This window comes from Dasypus novemcinctus, chromosome 2 (genome assembly GCF_030445035.2).
Source record: "Dasypus novemcinctus isolate mDasNov1 chromosome 2, mDasNov1.1.hap2, whole genome shotgun sequence".
Taxonomy (NCBI): domain Eukaryota; kingdom Metazoa; phylum Chordata; class Mammalia; order Cingulata; family Dasypodidae; genus Dasypus; species Dasypus novemcinctus.
This window is the reverse complement of record NC_080674.1, coordinates 96,782,951-96,808,839: the sequence shown is the minus strand read 5'-3', so window position 1 is coordinate 96,808,839 and position 25,889 is coordinate 96,782,951. Positions and strand designations below refer to the sequence as shown.

At 37.0% G+C, this 25,889-nt stretch overlaps 1 protein-coding gene and 1 pseudogene across 12 annotated transcripts in view; both read left to right on the top strand.

Annotated features, from left to right (window-relative positions):
• The window catches only part of ARB2A (ARB2 cotranscriptional regulator A), a 496,486-nt gene that overhangs the window by 30,433 nt on the left and 440,164 nt on the right, over nt 1-25,889 (top strand). For 6 of the 12 annotated variants that reach the window (XM_058276244.2, XM_058276246.2, XM_058276234.2 and 3 more), the window contains exon 2: nt 3,045-3,168. The exons of the other annotated variants lie outside the window; for them this stretch is intronic. In XM_058276244.2, coding sequence (XP_058132227.1) covers nt 3,063-3,168 — 106 coding nt within the window. In that variant the 5' untranslated portion in view covers nt 3,045-3,062. The remainder of the gene's footprint in view (nt 1-3,044; nt 3,169-25,889) is intronic. 12 annotated transcript variants of the gene reach the window in all.
• Nucleotides 6,127-10,007, top strand: LOC111767096 (beta-alanine-activating enzyme-like; annotated as a pseudogene).

The following is a 25,889-nucleotide window of genomic DNA, read 5'->3' as shown; positions in this document are numbered from 1 at the left end:
ATTTAGTCTTGGTAATCTTGAAAATGATTCCTTAAAATGCAAATCTTGAAAATGACTCTAGCACTGAAGATAAATTTATAGTTTACCTTTGTTAAATAAGGCAGTCACAGTGAACTCATATAAATTTAGGGCCAGTGCAAAATAACCTTAAAATTTCCATTTAGAAGAAATACCGAATTGACATAGAGGAAAAAAAAAATGCAGGAAGTCCTCTGTGGATGAATAATTTAGTTGTGGCGCTTTAGAAAAGGACACTGTATAATGTCTCATTATGAACAACTCTAATTTCTGCACAGACTTGTAGGACTTGACAGATAAGACTAATTCCTGAATGTAAATAGCTATTCCTTACAAAAGAATATACATTGCTTTGTTATAAAAACATTGCAATTATCAGTCCATGTCTTATACATTTTATTTGTGGCTATTCGGCAGCCTGATTTGGCAGATAAAAGTAAGGCCCCACGAGAGCGGTGAGCATGTATGTTTTACTCACCATTGTGCCCCAGTGTCTTGTGTGTTATCTACTCTCTGGACTCGGATATATTTCCTGAAGGAATGTAAGCATATTTATTCATATAGAATTTACAGAGTTTTCAGTTATTTATTGACAGAAGAAAAATAATTGCTACTTCTATGCTAAGTGAAAATGCTTTCCCAATAAAAAATAGACCCATGTTCTACTTATTTCTTTTAGGAAACGTCACACCATTGAATGGCAGTAGTACTGCTAATAATATTAAGGATCAGCTATACACACCTTCTATAATATTTAATTTTCATAATTGTTATATGAGCTATAATCTACATTTTATAATGTAGAAACTGAAGATATTCGATATTAAGTGACTTGCCCCTAGGCCACATAATAATATTATGTGGTAAAGCTAGGATACATTTACAACAACAATTTTAAAAATATAAGCTAACATATGTAGACACTTATATATGGATCAGGCACTATATAAACTAAGTACATTTCCTATCTCATTTCATCCTCACCATAGCTCTGTGAGGGAAGCATGATTATCATTCCCATCTTATAGATGTGGAAAATGAGGCACAGAGAAGTTAAATAATTCATCAAGGGCACATGACTATTTAATGGTGGAGCCAGAGGGCTCTTTCTCTTATACCACACCACTTGCAGTTGGAGTTGCAGTAAGGGCAGCATTGGGAGCATTCATAGTTTAAAAATATTTCTTTTACTGTTGTAGAATTTGAGAGAAGTTCAATTATTTGAGTATAGAGAGGCCAGGACTCAGGAATGATTTTGAGAAGGAAAAATAGTTTATTGACAGCCGGCCGGACTCGGGAGCTTTCTGTTTGAATCCCGAGCCCTGAACAAGATTTTCAAACGTCTTTTATACAGAGAGGAAAGGCCAAATGGTCCCTTTGTTTCAGTTCTCAATAGGCTTCAATTGGGAAACGGACTTTGGCCCAGTGGTTAGGGTGTCCGTCTACCATATGGGAGGTCCGCGGTTCAAACCCCGGGCCTCCTTGACCCGTGTGGAGCTGGCCATGCGCAGTGCTGATGCGCGCAAGGAGTGCCATGCCACCCAAGGGTGTCCCCCACGTGGGGGAGCCCCACGCACAAGGAGTGCGCCTGTGAGGAAAGCCGCCCAGCGTGAAAAGAAAGAGCAGCCTGCCCAGGAATGGCGCCGCCCACACTTCCTGTGCCGCTGACGACAACAGAAGCGGACAAAGAAACAAGATGCAGCAAATAGACACAGAGAACAGACAACCAGGGGAGGGAGGGAAATTAAATAAATAAATAAATCTTTTTTTAAAAAAAATAGGCTTCAATTAGCATATATATCTTCCACATCTTAGGTAAGCTTTTAGCATTGACTCCAGATATTCTAGATAAGCTTTTAGCATATTTGGTTTTTGCATTTCCCCTAAATACTTAAAGTTTATAGCCCTTGCATTGTTAAACTGTTTCCTGGGACTGGAGCCGTTGCCATTGTCCCTAAGGGTAGGACTGCAGCCTCTTACCCACACCCACAAGTCAAACAGCTTGGGTTATCTCTGAAGAGACAAAGAGCCTTCCACCCATAGCCCACATCATTACTATTAGTGTTTTTGTTAAGTATGCTGCTGATTATGAAAATGCCTCAGTTTTTAAAGATAATTATAAAATGTACCTCTGATTGGAGACTTAAGTTTGCTTTGTGGGGAGCAAATTAATTGAGTTTCTCAGAGAAATAATCTTGTTTTATTGTCATGAGTGTAGTTTTATGTCATTTTATTAACAGTTGCAGATTAATTGATTCAATTAGTGTAATTTTCTCCATTGTGTGTTGCCCTTTTATTTTTTTTTTTTAACTTTAGGAATAGTATTTTCCTTTTCTGTTTGTGGGCACCCTGGGAAAAGCTATTTATAGTTTTAATGCCTGCCTTTTGGCTAAAGTACAGCAGAATTAAATTTTAATAAATCATAAACATATTATTTACTGGGATGCAAGTTATAGTTATAGAGTATGGCTTTCAGAGACTAAATTTGATATAGTTTCATTGTTAAAAGGACTAATTTTCCCTTAAAGTTGTGTGTTGAATTTTACTCTAGGCATTTTTTGAATTTTGTCCTTCTGACTGCATGCTCCAAGAGGGAGATAGTCTCATCTTGTGAAGAGCATATGCCTACCATTTATTTGAAAAGAAATTTAGACTTTTTTGAAACTTCTTAGAGATATATATTTTTAAATGATAGGTGATAGAGAAACTGAATAGAAAGTTTATCAAAATTTAATTCAGCAAACATTAGGTTATCTGTATGTATATGATATTGAATTGGGTGACATAAGATGACAGAGACTTGATACCTTTATTCCTGGGGCTTGTGGTCTGATAGCTGACCCAGAGAAGTTCATAAATAACTATAAATGCAAGCAGACTATGATAAGTACTGTGATATAGACATCAACAAAGTACAGTGAGAAATCAGAGTAGAGAGATTAATCCTGACTGGGAGGCTCTAGGAAGGTCTTGTGAAGTAGGTAGGATTTGAGTAGAGCTTAATTTATTGCTTTCATTCATTCTAGACTGTCTTCTGAAGATTGATGTCTATTTCCTTGAGCTCTTTAATTTTGTTGCCAATTTGGATAAGCATGGCACAAATCCAGCAGGGAGGTCCAGATGAAAAAGAAAAGACCACAGCACTGAAAGGTACATACTTAATTTGCTTTTTCAGGATATTTTTATTGTGCCTAATGAAGTATAGGAATATTTAAATGACTTCGCTCATTTCAGTTCTAAAATGGAGTATCAGTACTTAAGCTATTTGCAATTATTTGTAGCCCTTACAGCAACTATCTTAGTGTCTTAGATGTAGTATGACGCAGCAAATAAAATACAGAATCATATAATTTTACAGCTGTAAGAATTCTTAATATTCTTCTTATTCAATTTCTTATATTTAGCGTTAAAGCTAATACTATCATCTCTTGAATGAAGACTAGTGGCCAGACCATATTTTTGCTGGTTGGAATGTCAAACTTGATTAGGATAATTATCTGCCCGTACCTGCATTCTATCTTTGGAACTAGGGATATTTTACGAGGCCTCCCATGTTAACACCTCAGAAGCAATCTACCATAGACATTCTTAGGGAATTTTGAGTTACCGACTTTTGTGAATTTGCTGTCTAAAATAATTTTAGTCCTAAAGGAAATATCACTGTTGTGCTGTAAGGTTTCTTAATTATCGTGTATTTCAATCTCACTGTCTAGTGACTTGCCCAAGATCAGATTGTCTAAGTAACCTGTGTGTAGTCTCTTCAGTTACTTTCTTCAGTGCTGTAAACATACATGTATTATGGATTTTCAAAATATTGAGATCTCAGCTATGCCAGATGATAGGATTCTCTTTTCCTTGATTCAATGTAGAGTCTGTCTGATCTTCAAGTTCCAAAATGTGCTTTGTAGGAGATGCTCCAGCTGAATATATACCATATGGTCTTGGCTAGGGCTTTTTCTCTGAATCCCTGGTTGCTGTCCTATCCTGGTATTACAGGTTGGATAATAAAGATACTAAAAAATCTCTCCTACTATTTATATCTCTTTTCAGGAAAACCTAAAGCAGATATAGGATAAAATAGCCAGTTCTTTAGCTCAATTTGCCTTATCTTGTCCAACCATTATGAAGGTGATGGTATAATTAGCACTTACCTACAAAAATAGAAGATGACTAAGAGAGTTGCTTTCTTCAGGTTTTCCAGACCAAGTCCACTCACAAATGTTAGGATGATGATGCCATGGATTAGGTTGTAGCAGAGGAGGTAAAAAGGAATAGGCAGATTCTGGATATGTTTTGAAGGAAGGGATGACATGATTTGCTAATAGATTGGGCATGGGATGTTAGAGAAGAGAATATGATAACTCAAAAGGTTCTTGAACTAAATAAAATGGATGCTGTTAATTAGATTGAGAATACCCTGTTTTGGGAAAGGGGTTGGATGGTAGAAAGCTAGAGTTAGGTTTTAGACCTCATAAATTGAGATTCCACTTAAATAACAAAATGGAGAAGGTGAATTTGGAGTCTGGGAGAGTTTGAACTGGAGATAAAAATTGGGGGGATCGTTAGCATAGAGATAGTATTTAAAGTCCTGGTATTGGACTTCTGGGTAACTGTCATGTTGTGGTGGGTGGATAAGGAGATTTGGGTTTGGCTATCCAGCTCCAGATGTGCGCAAACCTCTCCTGAGGCCTTCTAAAAATTCAAATCTTCCCATGAGACATTAAACTATGACACATTTATAGTAGAACATAATGGCCCAGTACTCTTAAGACTTCATTGGAAGTCTTCAGATGACCCTCATGGCAAGTCATAGAAGAGAGAAATATGAAAAAGAAAAATGAAAAACTGTATGAGTCTGGAAATACAGAAAAATCAGAATACAATGGATGTGAGGCTGAAGCATTGCTTAGTTTATGTTCTTCATACATCAGGGATTATGGGGATACCTGAGATTGTTAGAGTGCCTCATTCACGTGGTGTACCAAATAGCATTTTCAGGTACTTTTTGAGATCACACAAGAAGATGTTTTGTTTCTGGTTCTACCTCTGACTTTTTAGCCTTCTTATGTGGAAATATTTGTTCCTGTATCACAGGGGTCTTAACCAAAGGTCTGTTAGCTTGATTTCAGGGGGTTTATGAGCTTGAATTGAAAAAAATCAACTTATAATCTTTATTTTCTCTGACCTATAACTGAAATCTAGCATTTGCTTCACTTATGAATGTATGCAATAAATCAATTACAGTAGTATTCATTTCACCTGAATGGCAAAGGGGTCTGTGGAACAAAAAAAGGTAAGAACCCCTGCTCTATCAAGTGGTGCCTCTGCTTATTGTACCAACTTCTGTTGAAGTAGTTGCATCAGATTAGCTCCTGTTCTCTTTTCTGATCACAGAGTGACTGTTTTGCAGAAAACAAAAATTTGCATCCAATTCCACGGTGATTTTACATAATTCACAATACTTCTTTGGAATATTATCAGCAGATAATGTTTGACTTGGTTTGAATAAAGATGAGAAGTACAGAGCTAACAGGCTATTCTTTCCATTATGTAACACCAACATTGCTTAGAAGATTTAGATCTCAACTGTGGCAACTCTTTTATTAGCCAGTACCTCTCTTCAATTATTAGCCCTTGGTGGTGGAACATTTCCATTATTGACTGTTTTCAGAAGCTGGAGAGAAGGCAATAAAATGCGAATATTTTCTACTTATGGTATCACAGAAATATCAAGTTGGGCAACCTTTTACAGGATTCCAGTGAAGGTTCTTTACTTTGATATGTGAAATGCCTATAAAACTGGGATTTCCACTGCTTAGAACAGTAGTTGAAGTCAGAGACACTAGTGGTTTCACAATTCACGAATGCAATGACCAAGTATTTTTAGGTGGCAAAAACTGAGTGTGTTTTCTTGATAAAATGACTGTATCACTTGGTTCAAAGCAAACCACAGGAGATTTTGTAACTATGAAAGACATATTTTTCTGGGGATGAAAGGACAGTCAGATCAAGTGTCATGGCAAATGTCTTAACATTGAGCTTGTGCAACAGGTTACTGGAGGTATTCAACAAGTGGAGTCTTATGCAGTTACATGGCATAATCAGGAAAAAGTAATTCTATTCATGGTATCTAAAGAAGATTTAGTAAAGGATTATATCTTTAAGGAACTTCAGAAATATTTCCCAAATCATGCAATCCCAGATCAGCTTGTGTTGATTGATACTTTACCATTTACATCTCATGGCAAAATTAATGTTTCTGAGTTAAACAAGATTTATTTAGACTAGATAAACCTGAAATCTCATAGTAAACTCAGTGGATAAGAGGAAATTTGAGATAAATTACAGCATTTGTGGAAGTCTATTTTCAGTCTTTCAGAAGATCCTATAAAGATTCCTAAAGAGTCACTGTTCTTAAATAGTGGTTGGGATTCCTTAAAGTCCTTATGGCTCCTCAGTGAGATTGAAAATCTGCTTGGCACATTAGTACCTGGTTCTGGAAATTATTCTCAGCAGTTCCATTTGAGAAATTTACAATCACATCTTTCAAACAGTATTTCCAGATGAAGATGTGCTGCTCAGCAAGAGTTATGCACAAAAAGAAAATTCAGTGACATTAATCAAGGAGAAACCAGTGGAAAAATCTTTACATCATAAATCTGACATGCCTTTAAATTATCGACATTGAGATAAATGCTTCTACTAAACTAAGCAGAGGGAGTCAGATTTTTGTCTCTGACTACTACTAGGTTTTTAACTAAATTGGAACCTTACCCTTTGGCTTATTCTTTAAGTTTAATTTTACAGACTAACATTCAAAATATGAAAAATTCATCCTCCAATTCTTATTGGAAAGTCAGAGGAGCAAAGGGAAGACACCTATCATAGGTGCTGAGAAACTGGAGTTAAGTGTGAGATAGAGATCAAACACAGGCAAATGTGTAGATGCTTCACTTCTGGTTATTACACCAACTGTTGATAAATCATCTGCAACTGTGTGTATTGGCTCCCATTCTCATAGCATGAAAGCAGTTGATCTTTACTCTGGGAAGTGAAATGGGAACAGACTGTGGGAGATTGAGTTGAATCCTCAGCATGTGTATTAGTCAGCCAAAGGGATGCTGATGCAACATACCAGAAATTGGTTTTTATAAAGGGTATTTATTTAGGGTAGGATCTTACAGATACCAGGCCATAAGCATAAGTTACTTCCCTCACCAAAGTCTATTTTCATGTGTTGGAGCAAGATGGCTGCTGATATTTGTGAAGGTTCAGGCTTCCTGGGTTCTCCTGGGCTCAGCTCCTCTCTTTTCTCCACAAGGTCAACTGTAGACTATGAGGCTCTCTAGACTTTGCCTCTCTCCACAAAGTCAGCTGTAGACTATCAGGTGAACAGCTCTGTCTCTCTACCTGGGTTTCTGCTGTGTCTAAGGAGCTGTTTCTATTCCTCTGTGTTCTCCTGGCTCAGGTCCTCTCTTCCTGGGGCTTGCTTTTCTTTCCTTTGTGTGCTGATTTCCTGGGGCTCCAGCTTAAGACTTCAGCATAAAACTCCAACATCAAAACGCCAACATTAAGAAACCTCAATTCTGTCCTTTGTCATACCTTTTATCTGTGAGTCCCCACCACCAAGGGGACCAACGCTCTAATGATGTGGCCCAATCAAAACCCTAATCATAACTTAATCATGCCCAGATACAGACCAGATTACAAACATAATCCAATATCTATTTTTGGAATTTATAACCATATCAAACTGCTACAGCATTTATATCTAATTGTGCATACTTCATTATATGGGACTTATAATGGGTTAGTTTATGTTCTGAAAGGTAATAGTAGAGGAAAACACTATATGGTTGGCACTCAGGATGCTGTCAAAAGCTCTGCAAGCATGGATCCAAGCACAGGACTCCTTTACATCGGCTCTCATGACCAGCATTGCATGTGCTTTGGATATATATAAAAAAAGATTTGTGTTTGGAAGTTAAAATGTGGAGCAACTGTTTTTTTATTCTCTTTGTTTGGGCCTGAATCCACATCACTTGTATTTTGCTACACTGGGAGGACTTTTGCTGGCTATGAATCCCACCAGTGGGAACAGAATTTGGAAATGTTCTTGTGAAAAACTACTTTTCTCTTCATGGTGTTTTCTACAATATATTTGTGTTGATTGGGTAGATGGGAATTTACTCTGCTTTATTCATTTTGGAGAACAGGTTTGACAGTTCTCTACCAGTGGACCAATCTTTTCATCCCCATGTACCTCAGCAACAGAGGTACCTCAGCAAGAAAATTTTTTGGTTCCCATGACTGCTTTATCCATTGTAACATGAAAGGTCACCTCCAGTGGAAATTTGAAGCTACTTCAAGAGTATTTGCAATACCATTTGCTTTCTGTAACTTCAACCATAACAATGAAATGTTGCTGGCAGCAGCATCTTTTTGATGGATCTTGGAATCTAAGAGCAGACAATTGCAAAGTGAATTTGAACTTCCTGGTGAAGTCTTCTCTTATCCTGTGGTCTGGGAATCAATGCTTATTATTGGATATAGAAATAATTGTGTTTATTGTCTGAACCTTCTGGGGGACAATAAAAAATAATCAGGTGCAGTTCTTACAAGCATATCTTGTAATTATAGAGTTATGCAGGTAATCTTATTTTATATTAAAAAATATATTCTGGTTTAAAAAAAGCCCTGGTACTATTGAGATCACCTGAGATATCAGGGTAACTAAAAAAGAAACCTGAAGATTGAGGCCTAGTTTCCTCAATCTTTAGGGTTAGGAAAGTGAGGAAAAATCAGCTAATGAGCCCGAAAATGAGTTTCTACTGAGAGACTTAGAACCAGAAGAAAGAGAAAGATCCTGATTGCCAAATGAAGAAAATGGAAGTAATTAATTAAGCCCTATGCTGTTGACCGTTGATAGGTCAGGTAAGACTAAGAGTGAGAATTTATTTTGGATTTGACAATGTAGAGGTCACTGGTGACCCTTACAAAGAAATGTTTCAGTGAATTGGCTTAAATGAAAGCCTGATCAGAGGATTTCAGTAGAGAATGGGAAGAGAGGAATTGGAGATGGCTATTGACAAACCCTTAGAAGTCTATATGCTGATTAAAATGATCTAGCAAACTCAGAAAAATGGATGATTTAGGAGAGAGGACAAGGAATATGTGTGAGAGTTTCCACTCAGAATTGCTGGGTCACAGACTTTGTAAATTTTCAACTTTACTTGATAATGAAAAAATTGATCTTCCAAGTTGTGGTTTCAGTTAATACTCCTGGATTCAAACTCAGATTTTTCCATGTACCAATTGTGTAACCATGGTGTGGTGGTTTGAAGCTATATGTACCTCAGAAAAACATGTTCTTAAATTTAATCCATTCCTGTGGTTGTAAACCCATTGTAAGTGGGACTTTTTGATGAGGCTACTTCACCAAGGTGTGACCTGCTATATTTAGGATGGGTCTTATTCCTATTACTGGCATCTTTTCTAAAAGGAATGAACACAGGGAGAGGAAAAAAGCCAAGGAAGCGAGAAGTGAAATAAATGAAACCTGAAAGAGAAGGGCCAGGCCAGAAGATGCCACCCTGGGCCTTGCCATATGGCAGAGAAGCCAAGGATTGCCAGCAGCCAGTCTTTGTGAAGAAAGCATCACCTTGATGATACCTTGACTTGGTTGTTTTCTCTGCCTCAACACTATAAGGTAGTAAGTTGCATTGTTCAAACTGAGCCATTTCATGGTATTTGCTTTAAGCAGCCTAAGAAATTAAAACACGTGAACAAGTTTCTTATTCCTCTGAATCATTTTCTTCATTGTATAATAGGAGTAATAATGCTTAGTACACATGGGGTTATAAAAATTAATGGAATCAAATTATAAATATTACAAAATACTTTACTATGCATTTGTCATTTTATTAATATTTTTCAGAACAAACTGACAAACTGAATAAAACTTTATCCCTAGAACAGGAAAGCATCCACCTAGCAATCTTATTCTTGAATTTCTTCAGAACTGGGCTACTATGCATAAAACATTGTTATACAATGAGCCAATAATGGTTTCAGATTTATATGCCGAGATCTGTACACTTGAAGATGATTTAATTTTTCGTGAATGGAAGAGTGCTTCAGATAGTGGGATATGTGGCTAGAAAAATCTCACAAGATTATATCAGTGAGTAAAAAAATTACAGATAAAACTCAAGATGAGCAGTACATTCTGGAAGAAAGTAATTTAAGCAAGTGTACTATAATAATGGTGAGAATGAAAATGGAGAGGATGATGCTTATTACTGTTAACATTATAGGAGAGCATATTATGCATCCAGCACTTTAATGTCATCCTTCCATTTCAAAAAGATTTCTTTTCCCTTTGCCTATTTTCCATATAGAGTTTTAGTTTGTCTACTGGCTTTTATTAATTGGTTGAGCCTATTTTTCCTGATTTATAGAAAGATATTCTATAGATAGTCCTCTTTGCTTAAGCAGATTAGTTTTTATTTCCCCTTATCCTGCATCCTTAAATACTGCCTGCACTTTCCCATAGTGCTTTCATTAAAAATTCTTCTGGATTTTAATGAATATTAATATTGATTTATTATGATACCTACTTGTAAATAGCCTTTGTTATTGCTTAGTGAATATTATTCTACTACTCTGTAGGGTAGAATATGTTTCCCAGTCTCACTGATGAAGGTTTTTGTCAAATGACTTGCTTTGGCCAATGGATTGTTAGTGGATGTGAGGAAAGAAGAGCCTTAAAGTGTGTGTGTGTAGTCTAGCTTATCAGTGTTAAGCTCCTGCCATTCTCCATGGAAGAACATACCTCAGAAAGCCACTAGTGGGAAACGGACTTTGGCCCAGTGGTTAGGGCGTCCGTCTACCATATGGGAGGTCCGCGGTTCAAACCCCGGGCCTCCTTGACCCGTGTGGAGCTGACCATGCCCAGTGCTGATGCGTGCAAGGAGTGCCGTGCCACACAAGGGTGTCCCCCGCGTGGGGGAGCCCCACGCGCAAGGAGTGCACCCATAAGGAGAGCCGCCCAGCGTGAAAAGAAAGAGCAGCCTGCCCAGGAATGGCGCCGCCCACACTTCCCGTGCCGCTGACGACGACAGAAGCGGACAAAGAAACAAGACGCAGCAAATAGACACCAAGAACAGACAACCAGGGGAGGGGGGGAAATTAAATAAATAAATCTTTAAAAAAAAAAAAAAAAAAAAAAGAAAGCCACTAGTCTAAGGAGGATAAGAAACACATTGGAGTAGACCTGAACCTAGTCTGCAGCTGGGTTCCTGAATCCTGAAGACAGTCTTGAGTGAATTATATTGAATGATTTTCAAATGTTAAACAAGCTTTACATTTGGATATAATGAATTATCCTTATATATTGTTAGATTCTCTTTGCCAAAATTTTGTTGAAGATTTTTGCATCTATGTTGATGAATTATATTCTATAATTTTATTTTTTTATGGAATATGTATCTGATTTTGGTATCAGGGTAAAGCTGGCCTCTTAAAATGATTTGGGAAGTGTTTCCTGCTATTCTGTCTTCAGAAAGTGTTTGGGTAAAAATGGTATTATTTATTTTTCTTAACTGTTTGATAAAAGTCACCAGTGAGGCCATCTGGGGCTGCTTTTTCTGTTTCTTTCTTTTATCCCACCCCCCCCCCCCCCGCCCTTCTCCTCTCTCCCTTCCTTTCCTTCCTTTCCTTCCTTCCTCACTTCAGTGTAATTTCTTTAATAGACATAGGGCTATTTAGGTTACCTCTTTGTTCTTGAAGATTGGAATTCCAGGAATTTTTCAATTTCATCTCAGTTGTCATAAATTTGCATAAATTTTTCATAATATTCCCTTATGACTTTTTAAATGTGTATCGTATCCGTTCCCTGATACTGGTAATTTCTTTTTTTCTCTTTTTTTCCTGATCACTCTGGCTAGAGGTTTATCAATTTGTCAATAAAAGTATAGTCTTTTCAAGAAACAGCCTTTGGTGTTATTGATTTTTCTCTATTCTTTGCACTTATTTCATTGATTTATATTCTTGATGATATTTTTCCTTCTTTCTGCTTACTTCAATTTAATTTGTTCTAACAAACAACTGGAACCCTTCCCCAACATTAGGAAGGGGAAGGAGGAAAGGTCTTAAAAATAAGACCTAATCTGGGGTGCCACTTTTGCATCTTACTGTCTAGCATGCCTGCAACCCATGTCTCGGGTTGTGTACTTATCTCATTTCTAGTTTTCTTATTTCTTAATAAATTCTTTACTTCCTTGCTTACCCTAAAAAAAAAATGTGTTCTTTTTTTTTTTTTTGGTTTCTTAAAGTAAAAGCTTACATCATTGACATGAGACTGTTCTTTTTAATAGAAGCATTTGAAGTTTAAAAATTTCCTCCAAACACTGCTTTAGCTGCATCCTACAAATTGTTATAGATTGTATATTGATTTTCATTGAGTTCAAGATATTTTCTTATTTTCTTCTGATTTCCCCTTGACTGGGAGTTTTTTAGAAGTATGATGTTTTGTTTCTAATATTTGGGGACTTTCAAGATAGTGTTCTGTCACTGATTTCTACATTAATTCCATTGTGGTTAAGAGAAATACTTCATGTGACTTCAATCTCTTTAAGTTTATTGAGACTTGTTTTATGGCCTAGAATATGGTCTGTGTTAGTTAAAGTTTCATGTTCACTTAAAAATAAATATATATATAAATTGCTGTTTTCTGGTAGAATGTTCTATGAATATCAGTTAGGTTGAATTGATAGTTTTTTAAAGTCTTTTATACATTTACCTATTTTCTATATATATTCTCTATCAATTACTATGAAGAGTGTTGAAATCCCTGGTTATCAATGTACATTTATTTCTCCTAGTTCTGTCAGTTTTTGCTTTCTTTTTTTTTAAAAGCACCATTTTTTGATTAAGGATGTACCAATTTGGCATGCCATTCCAATCCCTTCTTTCTTTTTTACTCTAATTTTTGCTTTCTTAGTAGTTGCTCTATGCTCTAGGGATTACAATCATAGTCAAACTCTAGAAAGACAAAGCTAAAGAAAGCAGCAAGGAATGATGATTATCATGTACTGGGGGAAAACAATATGATTACCAAGCATTCTGCACCCAGCATAACTGTCCCCCCAAAATGAAGGCAAAATGAAGATATTCCCAGATAAACAAAGTCTGAGAAATCCATCACTAGCAGACCTACCTTACTAGAAGCACCAAAGGTTGTAGTTTAAGGTTGAAGGGAAATGATACCAGAAGGTTAATAGGCATCTATAGGAAGAAATGGATCAAACATTCTTGGTTTTTTTTTCTTTGTTGAGCATTTTAGATAATAAATTGTAGCAACTCTGATCTCTCTGCCTCTCTCACACACATGCGCACGTGCGCGCATACACACACACACACACACACAATGATTTTTGTTGTTTGTTTAGTTTGCCTGGACTAAAACTGTGAAGTCTTATCCCCCCTACAAAGTCTGCCCACTGATATTTCCCTTCCCACATGCTTTTATTTTTAAGTCTAGCTTCCTGGAGGGTTGTGACTGTGTCTGCATAGCTTAGTGGTCAGAGGTTGTGCCCAATCACTTTGAGCCAGTAAGGTTTCTACTCTCTACTAATGGGTTTGTTAATGGACTGGGGAGCACTTTCAAAGTTCAGTTTCTTTTCATCAGGCTTTCTCAGGCTCTCTGCTGTTCCCTCTGTGCATGTGCACAGACTCTCTTGGCCAGGGATTCGTAATTGGGTTTGGGACCACTCTAGTCTCTGCTGTCCATTCACATAGGCTCTGGTTAACCCTAGATATGTGGAGAGCTTTTCAATCTCTCTAAAGTTTTCTCACTTCCTGGAGTTCCCATTTAAATCCCTGGCTAGTCTTGTGATTAATAGTAGCCATTCTATTAGAGGTGAATTGATACCTCAATGTGGTTTTGATTTGCATTTCCCTAATAGCTAGTAATGTTGACCCATCTTTTCATATGCTTTGTAGCCATTTTGTATTTCCTCTTTGGAGAAATTGCTATCCAAGTCTTTTGCCCATTTTTAACTGGATTGTTTGTCTTTTTATTGTTCTGTTTTAGGATTTCTTTATATATTCTGAATATTAGACCATTATCAGTTATGTGATTTCCAAAACATTTTCTCCCATTAAGTTGTCTTTTCACTTTCTTGACAAAGTCTTTTGAAGCACAAAAGCTTTTGATTTTGAGGAGGTCCCATTGATCTATTTTTTTCTTTGTTTCTTCTGCTTTGGGTGTATAGTCTAAGAAACCAAGCCTACTACAAGATCCTGAAGATGCTTCCCTACATTTTCTTCTAGGAGTTTTATGGTTCTGGTTTTTATATTTAGGTCTTCAATCCTTTTTTAGTTAATTTTTGTATAAGATGTGAGATATAGGGGTCCTCTTTCATTCTTTTGCATATACACGTGCAGTTGTCCCAGCACTGTTTGTTGAAGAGACTCTTATGTCCCAGTTGAGTGGACTTGTCAGCCTTATCAAATAACAATTATCTGTGGATATGAGGGTCTATTTCCTGTTCTCAATTCTATTCCATTTTTCAATATATCTATCTTTATGCCAGTATCATACTGTTTTGACCACAGTAGTTTTTTCATATACTTCAAATTCAGGCAGTGTGAATCCTCCAACTTCATTCTTCAAGAGTTTTTTCAGCCATTTGGGGCTCCTTACCCTTCCAAATAATTTTTTTAAAAAGATTAATTTTTTAAATTTACTTCTCTTCCTTTCCCCTTCTCCCCCCCCCCCCCCCCCCAGTTGTCTGCTCTCTCTATCCATTCGCTGTGTGTTCTTCTGTGTCTCCTTCCATTCTTGTCAGCGGCATGGGAATCTGTGTCTCTTTTTGTTGTGTCTTCTTACTGTGTCAGCTCTCCTTGTGTGCGGCACCACCCTGGGCAGTCTGGACTTTCTTTTGCGCTGGGCGGCTCTCCTTATGGGACGCACTCCTTACGTGTGGGGCTCCCCTATGCGGGGGACAGCCCTGCGTGGCATGACACTCCGTGCACACATCAGCACTGTACGTGGGCCAGCTCCACACAGGTCAAGGAAGTCCTGGGTTTAACTGCGGACCTCTCATGTGGTAGGTGGACGCTCTATACATTGAGCCAAGTCTGCTTCCCCAAATAAATTTGTTAATCGGCTTTTCCATTTCTGCGAAGTAGGCTGTTAGTCATTTTATTGGGATTGCCTTGAATTTGTAAATCAATTTGGGTAGAATTGACATCTTAATAATATTTTGGCTTTCAATCATAAATATGGAGTATTTCAGTCTTCTTAGTCTTTTAGCAATGCCTTATAGTTTTCTGTGTACAAGTCCTTTACCTCCTTGATTAAATTTATTCTAGATATTTGATTCTTTTAGTTGGTATTGTAAATGGAATTTTTTCTTAAATTCCTCCTCTGAATACTTATTAATAGAGTAGAGAAACACTACTGAGTTTTGCCTGTTGATCTTGTATCTTGCCACTTTGCCGAACTCATTTATTAGCTCATGTTGCTTTGTTGTTCATTTTTCAGGACTTTCCATATTTAGGATCATGTCATCTGCAAATAGTGAAAGTTTTCCTTATTCCTTTCCAATTTGGATGTCTTTTATTTCTTTTTTCTTGCCTAACTGCTCCAACTAGAACTTGTAGCACAACGTTGAATAACAGTGGTGACAGTGGGCATTCTCGTCTTGTTCCCAGTGTTAGAGGGAAAGATTTCAGTCTTTCACGATGATGTAAGTTTTGTGTTTTTCATATATGCCCTTTATCATGTTGACAGAGTTTCCCTCTATTCTTAGCTTTCAAAGTGTTTTTATCAAGAAAGGGTGCTGGATTTTGTCAAATGCCTTTTCTGTGTCAATAGAGATAGCTACGTGGTTTTCTCCTTTCATTTTGTTAATGTGGTGTATTACATTAATTGAATTTCTTGTGTTGAACTGTCCCTGCATACCTGGGATCAAATCCACTTGGTCATTGTATTAGTCCAAGGGGTGCTAGTGCAAAGTACCAGAACTCTGTTGGCTTCGATAAAGGGTACTTATTTGGGGTAGAAGCTTACAGTCACAAGGCCCTAAAGAGTCCAAGTCAAGGTACCATAGGAGCTACTTTCTCACCCAGTCATTGGCCATTTGTTGAAGCAAGATGGCGGGTGATGTCTGCAAGGGTTCAGCCTTCCTTCTTCCTCTTATGGCTCTGTGGTCCCAGCTTCTTCCAACATCAGCTGTAGGCTGGCATAAGTCTTGTCTCTTTCCCTTGGGCTTGCTTCTTTCTGAACTCAGCTGCTCTATTTTCTTCACAAGGTCAGCTATAAACTATCAGGCTTATCTCTCTCCCTGGGGCCTCTACCAGGTCTAATAAGGTGTCTCCCTTCTCTGTGTTTTTCTTCTCTGTGTATCTACTTCTGTGTGACAGTCTGTTTTTATCAGCCCACCAAGGGGGCTGGGACTCAACTCTGAGTTGCACTCTTATATTGTGGTTGAATCAAAGACCTAATCTTTTTTTTTTTTTAAGATTTATTCATTTATTTATTCCGCCCCCCCCCCCCCCCCCCCGTTGTCTGTTCTCTGTGTCTATTTGCTGCGTTGTCTTTGCCCACTTCTATTGTCAGCACGGGAATCTGTATTTCTTTTTGTTGCGTCATCTTGTGTCAGCTCTCCGTGTGTGCGGCACCATTCCTGGGCAGGCTGCACTTTCTTTCACGCTGGGTGGCTCTCCTTACGGGGCACACTCCTTGCCCGTGGGGCTCCCTTACGTGGGGACACCTTTGCGTGGCAGGACACTCCTTGCGCACATCAGCACTGAGCATGGGCCAGCTCCACATGGGTCAAGGAGGCCCGGGGTTTGAACCGCAGACCTCCCATGTGGTAGATGGATGCCCTAACTACTCCAAGTCTGCCGCCCCAAAGACCTAATCTAAATTTAGTCAGATGTCTTGGCTGAATCTAATACAGTCAAAGTGTTATCACATCCAGTTTACAAACAATCTATATCTCTTTTTGAAATTCATAAATATCAAACTGCCACAGTAATGGTGTATAATTCTTTTAATATGCTGTTGGATTTGATATGCAAGTATTTTGTTGAGGATTTCTACATCTATATTCATAAGAGAATTGGTCTGTAATTTTCTTGTAGTATTCTGCATCTGGCTTTGGTATTATGGTGATGTTGGCTTCATAGAATGAGTTAGATACTGTTCCCTCCTCTTCAATTTATTTGAAAGTTTGAGCATGATTGGTGTTAATTATTCTTGAAATGAGTGGTAGAATTCACCTGTGAAGCCATCTGATCCTGGGCTCTTTTTATTGAGAGGTTTTTGATGACTGATTCAATGTCTTCACTTGGATTGGTTTGTTGGGGTCTTCTTTTTCTTCTAGAGTGAGTGTATTTTGTTTGTGTGTTTCTAAGAGTTTCTGCATTTCTTATGCTTTTTCTGATTGTTGGCATGTAGTTGTTCATTGTATCCTCATACGATTCTTCTTATTTCTGGGGGGTCAGTAGTAATGTTCGCCCTCTTATTTCTGATTTTATTTGCATCGTCTCTCTGTTTTTCTGTTAGTCTAGATCTATATTCTTGTTGGATATGTGCTTTGCAAATATATTTTTTTTAGTTTGTAGCTTATCTTTCATGGAACAAAAGTTTTTAATTTGATGAAGTCTAATTTACTACATTTTTTTCTTTTATAATTGTTCTTTTGGTGTCATATCTAAGACCTCTTCACCTGGGCCTAGGTCCTGAAGATTTTCTCCTATGCTTATTTCTAAAAGTTTTATAGTTTTACATTTTACATTCAAATTAATGTTTTCAGTTAATTTTTGTAGAAAGGTATGAAACTTAGATCAAGGTTCATATTTTGCCTACTAATGTCCAATTGTGTTAGCACTGTTTGTGAAAAAGACTACCTTTTTTGCTATTGAATTATTTTTGTACTTTAGTCAAAAATCATTTTGGTATATTTTTGGGTTCTCTTTTTTCCACAATCTAACCACTGGGCCAAGTCCGCCGCCAATATATTAAGTCTTCTAATCTCTGAACACAGTATGTCTCTCATTTATTTATATCTTTGCATTCCTTCATTAGCATTTTGTAATTTTGTGCTTTTAACTCTCATACATGTATTATAAGATTTATTTATACCTAATATTTAATTTTATTGGAATGATTCTAAATGGTGTATTTTAAATTTTGGTTTCTACATTTTTATTGCTAGTTTATGGAAATACTTTCAGTTTTTGCATGTTGATACTGTATTCTGTGACTTCGCTGAACCTACTTATATGTTCTGTGAGTTTTTAGGTAGATTCTTTGGGAATTTCTTTGTAGACAATAATATCTGCAAATTAGGCAGTTTTCTTTCTTTCTTTCTAATCCACCTATGATAATTTACCTTTTATCCCCCCTGGTTAGGACTTCCATTACTATGTTGAGTAAGAACTGTGGGAGCAGACATTCTTTCCTTTTTCTTGGTGTCAAGGAGAAAGCATTGTCTTTCACTAAATATGATAACAGTAGGTTTTCTTATAGATGCTCTTTATTAAATTGAGAGTTTTCTTCTATTTCTTATTTGCTGAAGATTTTAATCATGAATTGTTCTTGAATTTTGCCACCTGCTTTTTCTACTTCAATTGATATGATCATGTGATTTTTCTTTTTTAGTCTGGTGACCTGATGGATTACATGGTTTGATTTTTCAAATATTGAACCATCATTGCATACCTGGAATAAATCCTACTTGGTTATGTTTATAATTCTTTTTATGTATTGCTTGCTTTGATTTTCTAATATTTTGTTGAGGATTTTTACATCCAGGTTCACGAGAGATATTGATATGTGGCTTTGGTTTAAGTATAATATTAATTGACCTCCAAGGCTGAGTTGGGAGGTCTTCTTTTTCTTTCTGGAAGATATTGTATAGAGTTGGTGCTAAATATTTTTTAAATGCTTAGTAGGAAACTTTCATGGCTGGGAAATTTTGGGGGGAAGATTTTAAATTAAAAATTTAATTTCTTTAATAGTCATAGGACTGTATTGTCTATTTTATATTGGATGAGTTTTTTTTTTTTTAATTTTATCCACCCTCCTTGTGTCTTTTTTGTGTACTGTCTGTTCTCTCTGTTCATTTGCTATGCATTCTTCTGTGTCTGTATTTATTTCCCCTCCCCACTTGCGGCTTGCTTGCTATCTGCTCTCTGTGTCTGTTCATTGTGTGCTCTTCTGTGTTTTTGCTTATCTCCCTTTTTTGTTGTGTCACTTGCTGAGTTGGCCCTCCGCGGGCCGGGCAGCGCTCTGCAGCATGTGGGTGAGCCTGCCTTCATAAGGAGGACCTGGGACACGAACCCAGGGCCTCGCATGTGGTAGACGAGAGCCCAACTGATTGAACCACAGCCACTTTCCTGGATGAGTTTTGATAGTTTGTGGTTTTCAAGAACTTTGGCCATTTCATCTAACTTTTGAATTTATATGTGTATTATTGTTGGTAGCATTTCCTTATTTTTCTTTTAGTTGTCTGTAGTGATAGGAGATTAACAAGGAGAAATAAATGCCTTTATTTATTCACATATTTTCCTTTTGTTGCACTCTTCCTTTCTTTGTGTAGACTTTATTTCTATCTGCTATTATTTGCCTTTTCCCTGAAGAACTTCCTTATCATTTCTTATTGTGCAAATTGGGTGGCAAAACATTCTTCCAGCATTTATGTGCCTGAAAAGTCTTTATTTTTCCTATTTTTGAAAGTTGTTTTTTATTGGTACAAAATTTCAGGTTGATTAGCTTTTTTATTCTTTTGATAGTTCAAAGGTATTATTCTATTGTCTTCTGGCTTGCATGATTTCTAACAAGTCTGTCATGCTTATCTTGTTCTTTTATATATAATATATCATTTGTTCTAGTTGCCTTTCAGATTTTATCTTTCACACATTTTCAGCAATTTAATTATGAAGTACCATTATGTGGTTTCCTTAATGTTTATTCTGCTTGGATTTGGGGTCTTAACGTTTTCACTAAATTTCGAAAAATTTGTGTATGTATTTTTTTTTTTTTTCCATTCACCCCTTTTCTCCTTCCCAGTACTGATTTTCTGTTTTTGGACAAAACTTATAATATGTTAGACCACTTGGCATTGTTCCACAAGTCAATGATCCTTTATTTATTTTTTAAATTATTTTTTTCCTTTCCGTGCTTCATTTTGGATAGTTCTATTGCTATTTCTTAAAGTTCACACATCTTATCTTCTGTAATCTCATTTACTGTTAATCCCTTTGAATTGTAAGGATCTTTATATGGATCGTCAGGTGCAGCAAGGATGAGTGACACCAGAGATATATGAAAGAAAAGTATAATTAATACTCATAGATGCTGTCAGTTTATTAGTACATAGAACAGAAAAGGGCAACATGCTTCACAGGGTCACATTGGGAAGCTTATCAGGAGCACAAGCTCAAACAGGAAGGGAGAAAATGCTTATGCATTTATGATATTATATGGGTGGTGAGTTTGTATTTGACTTCTTATGGGGGTGCAAACCTGGGTAGAATACAGGAAGGAAGGGGTGAAATTGATTATCTTGTATAAGCAGGTTTCATGGCCTGTCACTGGGGGACCTAATGATAGGATATAAGATGCTAAGGCATCATTATATTGCAAAGGCCTCTATTGTATTTGAATTCACTTTACCCTTGTAGTCTTTATTTTAAATTTAGATATTGAATTTTTAATCTATAGAAGTTTGAAATGGGTCTTCCAGTTTTTCAATTCAGTATGTTCATTTTTTTTCTATCTTTGTGAACATATAGACCATATTGAAATAGATGTATAGCATCCTTTCTTGCTAATTCTGTCATCTTTATCATTTCTTGTTCTTTTTCTGTTGATTATTTTTCCCCCTTGCTTATAGATATTTTCCTCCTCCTTTTCATGTCTGGTAATTTTGTGTAGCTACTAGTCATTGTGTATTTTCCATTATTGGGTGCTGGATTTTGTTGTGTTCCTTTCAAGAATAATTTGGTGCTAAACTTTTTTGTTTGTTTGTTTTTTTAGGACTAATTGAGCCCTACTACTTAGCAATATTCCACTGATGCCTTTACCTGATACTTCATATATTACAAGGTCTTTCCCTCTCTGGCTTATGGGAACACAAGCTATCTGTAGCCTTGTGTGTATACTTCAGGAATTGTTCCATTTCCTGCTCTTCACATTCTTGGATAATTTTTTCTCCTGTATGAATGGATCAATACTCAAAGACTTGAGAGAATTCCTCTGTAACTCTGCTTAGCATTCTTTCTGAGCAAATTCTTCTGCTTTTTTTCTCTGCTCTCAAATCTAGTCATCTTGGATTACTCAAATTCTGATCTCTGTCTCCTCAGCTCAGCAAGACCCTCAAGCTGTTTGGGTTCCTCCTTCCTGCTATGCCCTAAACTGTTTCCAGGCAATAAACTAGAGCAATCAAAGGTTTATCTCCTTTGTTTATTTTCTCTTAGTGAACACAATCCTGGCTGCCTTATGTCCAACCTCTGAAAACTTTTGTCTCACATGTATTGTCCTGTTTTCTAGATTTTTAAAAAAAAATGGAAACAGTTTATTCTCACTTTTGATGCATCATTCTTGGATAATATCTGTAAAATATTTTGGAGGTGAGGTATGCAGTTGAGAAATCACAATGATTGATCTGACATTGCTGACAGGCAGCTCAGGGCCCTAGGTCTGCCATCAAAGCAGTCATACGATGGTGGTAATTACTGTCCCTATTAGGCCTCCTGGTTTCTCCTAGTGTTAAACGAGGGGAGGGTATCTATCAGAAGACTTCTGCAGTCTCTACCAGCTCTCTGATTACAAGCAGATCATGAAATATGTCATCTTACACCCTGCCTAGTTTAATGAGGTTGTAGCAAAGCGGAGCAAAATTTAGATAGATTTTGGAGGCATCCAATGTGAGTTGTACTAGTAGACCAGCCTGGACTTTCCTTTTCTCTTGTTACATATCTTGTTCAACAACCAAGTAGGTTCCCATAAGCTCTCAAATTGTCTTGGAGAGATTTTCTTTTTTCCCCTTAAAGGGAGTGTCATGGAATGTGGGCAACCAGCTTTTGTTCGCAAATCATTGAGAATTAAAATCAGATTTAAGTGAGTTGCCAAATTCACACTGTCCTCAGGGTCCCTCCCAAAATGCCAAAGTTCAATAGCAGTTGTCTAATTGCAGCATAAATGGGTTTCACATGCCACACATACATCACAATAGTATTTACTGAAATTAAAAATACATACTCACAAAACTACAATATACATTTTGTAGAAATACATGCACAAGAAATACATTGCGATAGTTGCCGGGGGTAGGGTCAGTAGGGAAGAGGGGATAAAGGGAAACAAAACAAGAGGGAGGAAGACACTGCGAATTAAAGAGGTGATGTAACCTAGTCCAAATGATGTATTTAGTAAGTGGTGTGTAACAATTTGAACAGAGCAGTCACACGAAAGCCCAGGGTCCTAGCCTATTATATCCTGCTGCATTTTACTTTTGAGTGGAAACGACAAAAACAACAATAACCAACAAACAAAATATGACTTCTTATTTATCAGCTCTCCCAGAGTGTTTCTAGGCTGATACTTTTCCTTTGGGAAGTAATGTATATGCAAGATTCATGTAAATCTAGTCTTCCTCTCTTACAGGGCTTTGCCTTTATTAAATCTTGTCTGTATAGGGTAATTTCATTTCCCAGAAGCAGGAAAGGTAAGGCAAATTAACTCGGGTTGCCTGAAATTGTATCAGGGTCAATACATCCAGTTCATTGACTTTATAGAAGACTCAGGAAAGTTAGAAAGTACGTGAAGCTCTTCAAACATGGTCCTTAACCTGATATACTACTCTCCTAGGTGTGGACACCTGAACTACTATGTCAAGTATGTTAGGTGTTTTATGAAAGTGCCTCTGCCCATTTTGTCTGGTCTACTGGGGAGACTACTTCATGGTGGACTTTCCCATCACATTTTATCTACCTGCCCTCCCAGGAAAAAGGGGAAATAGGAATATTTGAATATATTGGCTTTCATTTGCAAAAACTACATGCAGGAATGGTAAACCAGAAATTAGTGATTCTTGAATCTTCCTTGTTAACAAAAGTCTTCCTTGTTTCCTTCTCTTTCTTAGATTCCTTGTCAATACAGAGAACGATACCTTTAAAATAGAGAAAGCTGGTGAAAACCACTGCAACCAAGAGATCAATTTTAGGATCATTAGTGAGGGAATAGAATGTAATTGTGTGTCTCCTGATGTGATGCATTGTAAAGGACACAACATCACCTGGTAACATCCCTACTTAAGTGTTTAACTTCAGTCTAATGAGGAAAAAATAAAAAAGACAGAGGGGAACCCTTCTAGAGTTAAAGGAGAGGAAAGAGACCTGAGAACTAAATGCTATGAGTGATACTGGATTAGCTCCCAGATTCCCCCACCCTGGACCCCAAATAGTCTCTAAAAGACATTGTTTACAACAATGGGAAGTTGGGGAGATGGGTGGGGCTGGGGCTTGAATCTGAACTGTGTATAAAATAATGTTAAAAAGTCAATAAAAAATTAAAAAATTAAAAAAAAAAAAAAAAGAAAAAAAAAAAACTGTAATGTGTGCCTAGAATATTACATATGCATGTTCCTGCTTAAAGAATGGCTGTTGATGATAAAATAAAAATCAGCTTTAATTTTTCTAAAAGAAAAAAAAAAAATAAAATAAAATAAAATAAAATAATGTTAAAATTTCCCAGTGCAAAAATTATGTTGAAGTTATGTAAAACAATGCCTTTGTATTTAGATGCATGCTGAAAGTGAAGTCCTGTTAGCCCCTTTATAAACCCGTTCAAATAAGTTCATTTCCAGGAAATTCATCTATTTTTTCAAAATTTTCTCCACTCCTTTTTCACTTTCCTTTCCATTTGTAACTATTATCAAGAATTTGACACTAATACTTCTAAGCTTTTCTTTTGTATTTTATATCTTTTATATTTTTCTGCTGTCCTCTGTGAGAGTTCCAGTCTTGTGTTCACAAATTCTTTCTCCAGCTTTACCCATTCTGTTTCATTTATTCAATCTCCATTTATTAGGTGCTTTATTTCAATAATTTAATTACCCATACCTAATATTTTCACTTTCCTTTTTATGATTTATTGTTCATTTCCTATTGCTAATATCTTCTCTTATTTCCTTATCTGCTACTTAAGTTAGGAGCATGTTTAGATTCTGGGGTCTTCTGTTCCAATAATTCTGTTTCAGATGATAACATATTGCTCAATCTATACTTGGTTTCCTCAGCATTCAGGTTTTTGACTTATGAGCTTATTTTCCCTGGGGCTATCAGCCACCATGTTTGATGAGATGCACTGGGCTGGGGCCAGGCCTAGGCCTTAGTCTATGTTAGAATATACAGGACCAGAAGGATACATGCAATCCCTGTTGGATGCCAATCTATTAATCACTCCTTTGGTGGGAGTTTCACTTTTAAACCCTTAGGGAGAAATACCAATGGAATCCACAACCCTGGTGATTTGGTTGAGAGCTGGGTGGCCTGAATTTGATAGGCCTCTTCCTGAAAAAGCACCATCCCCCAGTGGGGCTTTTGTGTTGCTAATATTGATAGATGCTGGCTTGGACCTTCTTTTTCCTTTTTCCTGTCCAAGGGTCAGGTGTATGACTGTCTGTCCTAAGGCACTGAAGGGAGAGGCAAGGACAGAATATTAAAAGTTCTCCTGATGCCCTGGGCTGCCTTTATCCCAGGCTGAAGCTGTCAGTCCACCCTCCCCAACTCCCCATATCAACTCTAGAAATCATCAGTCTATGGCGGAATTCCCTACTTTCCCTACTTAGTTTTAGGAATCCATATTTTCTTACCCTTATGCTGTTTTTTTCAGGGTTGATTTTTGGGAGGGAGGGGATCAGTGGCCTGAGCAGATGGCAGGAATCTTAGCAGGAATCCCCTAACCATCTTCAACTCCAAATGGGGATAATGGCGACCTCAAAGAGTTGGATATTGGATGAGATATTTTGTATCATCATCTTCCTGAAGACTGGCTGCAGGTGATCCTGGACTACTCTGTCACATGGCGAAGCACATAACAGCATCTCCTGGTCTCTCCCTTCTCTTCTAGCTTCTTGCTTCCATGGATTTTCTCTAGTTGTTTGAGAGTAGGAAATATATAATCCTATTATACTACCATGGCCAGAGGCAGAATTCCCTCAATGTTTTAAATATCCAATTATTTAATAGAGTTTTAATAAAGATGTCAAATAGGTATTTTTATACAGTTGTTGCATATGCTTAGCTGAGGTTTAGAATACTAGCTGCTGAGTTAAGTTAATTACAGTGGGGGGGGCGTGTTTTAGAAAAAAACAGTGGTGTCCCATCTAATACATATTTACATGATATGGTTTCAATTGTACTATACTTCAATGGAAACTTCATTATACTTGGTTTTTAGCTAATACACTGAATTTGGAATCTACTCTCTGTGTAAAATGCAACTTTATTATTTCTCTTTTTTTAAAAAATATTTGTATTACAGAAGTTGTGATAGAATTGTAGTATTCTGTCATGCACATCTGTAGCATTCCCATACAACACCCCTTCACCAACTCACCACACTTTTGTGGAAGACTTCTTACATATTATGAGATAATATCATCAGACGATTATCACTAACTATGGTCCATAGCATACATTTGGCATGTTTTTTCCATACCCTCTGATTATTAACACAGTACACATTTGGCATTGCTGCAAAAATATTATAGTGTTGCTGTTAACTATAGCCCATTGATTACATTAATTGTATTTTTTGCATGCTTCTCTACATTCCCACACTCTACAAT